Genomic DNA, 6,584 nt, shown 5'->3' with positions numbered 1-6,584 from the left:
GATATACACACACTGTATGTAAATGTATGTGTGTATACATATACACAGTGATTCTAATTTGTTTTTAAATATTCGCACTCCCATGAAGTTCGTAACAAGTAGAGAACTCGACAATAGTACTTTGTGCACCAAGGGCCGAAAATGGGTCTTTCCGGGCGAGGTTGATGTTTGAGCACGAGTGGCAGTCGAGGGCGCCACAGGCGCCCGAGATGAACACGAGCTGCTCAGAACATCATCCGAGCCTGGAAAGGTCCATTCGGCCCGTGTCGCACACAATATTTTTCATAAAAAGGGCATAAAAAAGACCATCTTTCGTCGCCTACAAAGCGGATTGAAAATAGAGTTTTCCCGCCCTAGGGCGGTAAAATCGAGCTTACGCCGGGCGGTAAAACTCTATTTTCGGTCCACTTTATAGGCGCCGAAAATGGTCGTTTTCGGCCTCGTGTTATGAAAACCATATTTTCGATACACTTTGTAGACGACGAAAGATGGCCTTCTTTATGTCATTTTTATAAAAAATACGGTGTGCGACACGGGCCGAATGGATCTTTCCAGACTCGAATGATGATTTGAGCAGCTCGTTTTCATCTCGGGCACCTGTGGCACCCTCGACTGCAACTCGTGCTGAAACATCAACCTCGCCTGGAAAGACCCATTTTCGGCCCTTGGTGCACAATATACTGTGTCATTTGGAATCTTTCATACGCATAATGAAAAGCGTAGCAACGCCTTGAAAGACAGCGTGTGACAGTTTCGAAATTAACTAATTCTTTACAAGCCAATTGAGTCTTATAGTCTATATTATGTCATAGAATCATGTATAAAGTTGTTGAAGAATACTAAAAATACTATTTGTTGTATCTATTTTATATGTTTATTATGTTAAAATGATAGACATGTCAGTGAGTAAAAATTGAGTCATTTATCGTAAGCAATTTCATTTCAAATCGATCGCTGTGAATATTGTCATTTATCTTTTCGAAAACGTGAACGAGTCTGCTTACTGTTCAATTGTCGGAGCACGCGTCGCGAGTTTCAGGATGGTGAGGAGACGGATGTCTCGCTCGGGTCGCCGTCAGTTTAAGTACTAGTCGAGATACGGGTTGGGTCCGATGCACGATTCGAAATAGCGCAACGGGGCCTCGCAATCGCGGTGGACAACCGGTGGCGGAAAAATTCAGTCCCGGCACGATGACGCCGCTGTCTCTTTGATGTCAAACGATCAGCTCGATGACGACGACGTCGCGAACGATACAGGTTAGGGGAGTCGAGTTCGATCGCACGGGATCGGCCGATGTCGATTTCACGGTTTTCAAGCCGCGCGGGGGCCACTGCGAATATCTCATTTCAGATCCACTCACCGATAGCCGTGGACAGTTGAAAAATCTTGCCGGTAAACGGTCGAGCGTCCAATCTGTGACGTCCGGCCTCAGAGCTGCGACGATCGAACGGACGGCGGACGAAGGGGGCAAAAAGGGGAGCTTGATCAGCGCGAGGAGCAATGATGATGGTAGGTAAACTGTAGTGTAAAAATACGTGACCATTTGAAAGTTTCTCGCGCCAGTTGCTCTATAGTTTAGCTTGGAACGATGATCGTTGATCCGTCTTTCATTATGTTAATATCCTCTTATAATCTGATAAATACGTTTATCATTTTATTTATTTATATACTTTAAAGCCTAAAAATGATGTCAAAATCTAGCCACATTGGTGCCAGATCCAACACTGGAAAAATAAGACAAATATATTTATTTTTATCTTCGGTGTTTGTCACCACAGGGGAAACTAATAGAATCTAAATTGGGTCAAGAATACATTGTCCCTAGTTGTATTTTATAGAACTGTATCCATTTTAGAGCAGTTATATTATAACGTCATCATAGACATTTTTCCAGTTCTATTATCGGTATTTAAGGATAAGCACTCCATATTTATTTCCCAATGATCACATCCTAACTTATCTGTAAACTTCGATTTTATGACTCCATCGATTTTTCACAATCTATCCTTAGAGTTTCATCCCTTACTGACCTCTGATCTAAAATGACTTTCGTTGGACGCATATGTGCGCCCATAGCACTCAAAGGGTTAACATCATAATTTAAATCTTATGGTAAAATTGTTTTATGGAGTCATCTCTGTTTTCTATTCGAACTTTTGCACTATGTTAACATACAGGGTGTTCCCGAATCAAACGACCAAACTTCACAAGTATGTCCTATGAGTAAAAATAAGAAAGAAATATTATATAAACATTGACCAACAAATGTTTTATAAAAAAATTACAATAAAAAAATGAACGTAAGGTTAATAGTTCGTTGTTGGTCCATCGGAATGTAACAATAAAGTGACGGTATTTGAAATCTGTTCCTTCTAGCTATGTTTACTATATTTGAAATATCTATTATTTAGCTCTATTACACTGAAAAGAAGTATGTTTCAGTTTAAAAGTGCATCTGCATTAACATTTTAGGTGAAACTGAATTTATCAATTACCGAGTTTCATCTTCATCTTACTTTAGTTCAGTGATACTAAACATAAGATATGCTTATGTATATTACATTATAATTCCATTGTAAAGTACTTTACATAATTTTAAGATCATCGTTTCGAACAATGTTACATAAATTTCAGAGTCTCGAGTGTCAGGCGATATTTGTCGAATATGTCACATGGGTAATTTCCCACCAACCGATGAGAATCGAGTCGGTCGTGGAAGACAGAGTCAAGGCATTCACGGAGACGACAGTCAGACGTCGTCCTTATCTTCCTACTCGTATCTCGGGCCTTTGATCTCGGCGTGCAAGTGAGATTATCAATATATACATTGCGGTTTATCTTTTACGCTAATTTTATGTATAAGCTGGTTAGTAATGGGTATAATTTGTATTCGGATTACGTTTCAATTAAAGTAACATCAGGTTCGACCGTGAAATTAAATTAATTTTTTCCTTCTATGTTTTACATTATTACTTATTCACAAACTAGTGTATTTTTGTAACTATACATCTATTCCTGTTTAAATTATATGTATAATTATTAATGATTTTTAATTTTCAACGAGTACATCTCGGAGAAGTTTGGTAGAATGACTCCAGAGATTGCAAGCAGTTGACCCGTTAGAGATATCTATTCGTTTGATTTGTAATTTTATTGCAAAATTAAATCTATTGATTTTGTTATCGAATTTTGATTTTAACGCATAATTAACTAAATTTTTTGTATAAAAACCATTCATTTTGACTGGCTTGGTAGTTCTAATGTTAATCAGTTAATGGTATATTAAAATTATTAATATTATTCTTATATTGATTATAATTATAATTAATAATAATATTGTAATGTTAATCAGTTAACGGTATATTAAAATTATTAAAATAATAAAATGTTACGTAAAAATTAAAAAAACGGTATCATAAAAAGGTAATGTAAATCAAATCATTGAACAAATGAAGAGACAGAATGACATTAAATATGTATTATCACATACATTAATATTGCAATGTAAAATGTGTAGGAATAACATCTTTAATAAGAACTATATCGAATTTGATCAAAATTGATGTAACGCTTATCTGCTATGCTATCTATGTATGCTATATGTATATTAAATTAATTCTATTATTGATAGAATTCCGTTAAATATCTTTCACTTTTTTTTGCTTTCTTCAATTTTGACATCAGTAACATTTTATTCTTGAAACTCATCAAAATACATTTGTCAAACAAACATTTTCTAATCCGATTAGCTTACTCAGTTCTATCAAGGAATTTCAATACGCGGTCATGTAAACGTGGCTGTCAATTCAGACGATAATCCATTAACTATCGTGACAGGTGTCGCGGGACAGTAGCTCTGGTACACGCACAGTGCTTGGAAAGATGGTTGACAGAATCAGGTCACACGAGGTGCGAGCTTTGTGGCTACAAATACGCCACGAAAAGAGTGCCGAGGCACAACATCTTCCGCAGCATTGCCATATGGTTCAATACCGTAATAGTGACTCGACAAGTAAGATCATTTTTTACTATTTATCTATCAGACTAGCATAGTGCTTCCCAGCTGATGAAAGAAATTTCTGTTTAATTGTAAATAGTATTTTTCAAATTGATACTACAGAGGCCCTTTTGCATAAAAAGATCAAAATTCATAATCACTTATCATATTCTTATCATTTAATTGTTAAATCATTCCATCATTTATAGTATCAATTATTTAAAAAAATGAAGCATGAATATTAAACTTTAAAATATTTGTCAATTCTTATGTTTTTATTATAAATTCTATCATTCTATATATTAAACAGAAGCATGACGAATATGTTTCCAGATGCTATTAGATATACTCTATTTGGTGGTGACTACCCCGTTGGCCCTGTTCTCCTGCTACATTTGCGTCCTAGCGCTGAGAATGTTGTTAAAGCACGGTGTGCAAGAGATGCCATGGATGATTATCGCTATGCTTCCTACCTGTTCCCTTACTCTGATTGCTTACTGGGGTTGGGTAATAACATTAGCCAGGTACGTCGAATTTATACCATGATCATCAGAGAATAGACCGAGTATAGACCAATGTATTTTCGTTAACACCATAAAAGATAGAGAAAAGATGATTGACATGCATGTAGAAAAATGAAAGTAACTCTCCTATTCATTTTCTTTCTCTCAATCGTTTACAATTAGTCTCAGATCTCTCATTTGGGCGTCAGCTCTATTCTCGTGTCTATGTTTACAGAGGGAGAGTGACATGAGATGCCATTTGAAATTTATTGATTTTACTATAAAGTTTTGAAAAATTGAATTCTGAGTTGATACACATAATAAGTAATGTTTTAGCAAAAATGCTTTGAAATTTTGCTTCAATAAAAAAAAAAAGTAAATAAATAACACTTTTGCAACATCCGCTATGTGATTCTTGTAGAGTTTCTTATACCAAAGACACATTCGGAAGCAGTTTCGTTATCAGAAATTTCTGTAAATCCGTAAATATGTAAGACTTTTTTCAAATTTTTCCATCTATAATTTATTCGAATAAAAATTTGTGAAGCTTGCAAATTTTGAAGAATTGTTAAATCTAAAGAGGTATACTTTTAATTATGGTTTTCAATATTTTTCCTGTTTAATTTCTCCAATTCTAGTAAACTGGAATTAATAGAAAATTAAATAAAATAAATTGTACTATGTGAGTAGCACGTGTGAGAATTTTTTAAAATCGTTCCATCCATTATTTATGTTAAACAAAAATCAATGAAGTTTTGAAATTCTGGAATAATTAATTTCAGTCACTGCCATATGCTTGTATTTTTCCGATTTTAACGTATATCAACATTCGATAATTATTTACTAGAGATCTAGTAATATACGAGAAGTGCATGTGAGAGTTTTTTCAGATTATTATATTAAAAAATTGAATTAGAGAAGCATTACCAAACAATGAATATCATTTAAAAATCCCTTCATCCAGCAGGAATTTGTTATACAGTATTGGATACTACAAAAATTTCTGATAAAAGAAACACCTACAAAAACATGTAATATCTCATTTTTCTCAAAATCATGCATTTCTACAAAAAAACCTCTATTTTTTAGAAACGGTATTTTGCTAACGGTAATTGCTTCCGGATTTATTTTTGGCATGAGAAGCTCTATAAGAATCACGTGGATATTGCAAAAAATAAAATATGCTTTTTGTTGGATTGTGTGAATCGATTAAATCTGTAATTGATTTGAACACTAATTAAGAACTGATATCTAACTCTCAACTCTTTGTTTTCATGTAATACCTTATTTTCCGAAAAATCATGCATTTTTAAAAAAAAACCGTCATATTTCGCTAACAGTATGCAAGCAGAAATACTCTTTCCGCATTTGTCTTTGGCATGAGAAGCTCTATAAGAGTGATGTAGATATTGGAAAAAAGCTTTTTTCTATTTTATTGTGTAATTGTTTATTTCAAATGTTAGTTCTAATTGACTCACCCTGTAGATACATACACAGTACAATTTTTGTTGCCCTGTCTCTGGCGTTTTAATGCTGGGAGGCAAGACCGCGCTGTTTGTACACGCGTAATCGATCGCGATTAATTTTCAGTTTTATAATTGAAACGAGTTCTGTCACGTTTTTCGCGTAACTGCTTATTAACAGCAATTACTTTATTACCGCCTCGTTCATTATTGTGAAACACCACAGTATCGCGTGATAGTCGTGTACGTTTGCATTAATCTCGCGGAAAAATGTAACGCCATTACGGGTCTTGATTTATAGTTATTCAATTTCCTTAGTTAAATCATACTCGAATCTGGTTCTTATCGCGCGCGACGGTCTACAAATCTATCCGGTTAATAATTTGTCCGTACAACTTAATAAAAGATTAAGCCTCATATCCACTTGTAACATGTTCTCTATTGTGTCATCGTTGTATATCAATATCACCGGGAAATGTTGCATCGATATAATAAAAATGTATATAAATGCAATAAAGAATAATATAATAAGTTGTATACTATAATAAAAATCAAAATATATATAAATACATAGATTTATTATAATTTTTGCCTACCAGCTATGAAATTGAGATTGGTAC

The 6,584-nt window shown here is 34.4% G+C and overlaps 1 protein-coding gene across 1 annotated transcript in view; it reads left to right on the top strand.

Moving 5' to 3' along the window:
• The first annotated feature begins 1,211 nt into the window (after positions 1-1,211).
• LOC108627312 (E3 ubiquitin-protein ligase MARCH2) overlaps positions 1,212-6,584 on the top strand; it is an 8,310-nt gene continuing 2,937 nt past the window's right edge. Inside the window, exons 1-5 of the mRNA XM_026815496.1 lie at positions 1,212-1,257; positions 1,352-1,510; positions 2,636-2,807; positions 3,839-4,013; positions 4,332-4,522. Coding sequence (XP_026671297.1) covers positions 1,212-1,257; positions 1,352-1,510; positions 2,636-2,807; positions 3,839-4,013; positions 4,332-4,522 — 743 coding nt within the window. The remainder of the gene's footprint in view (positions 1,258-1,351; positions 1,511-2,635; positions 2,808-3,838; positions 4,014-4,331; positions 4,523-6,584) is intronic.

The sequence above is a fragment of the Ceratina calcarata genome, unplaced genomic scaffold, assembly GCF_001652005.2.
Source record: "Ceratina calcarata isolate Rehan_Ccalc_2016 unplaced genomic scaffold, ASM165200v1 scaffold459, whole genome shotgun sequence".
NCBI lineage: Eukaryota > Metazoa > Arthropoda > Insecta > Hymenoptera > Apidae > Ceratina > Ceratina calcarata.
This window is presented reverse-complemented; position numbering and strand designations above follow the sequence as displayed.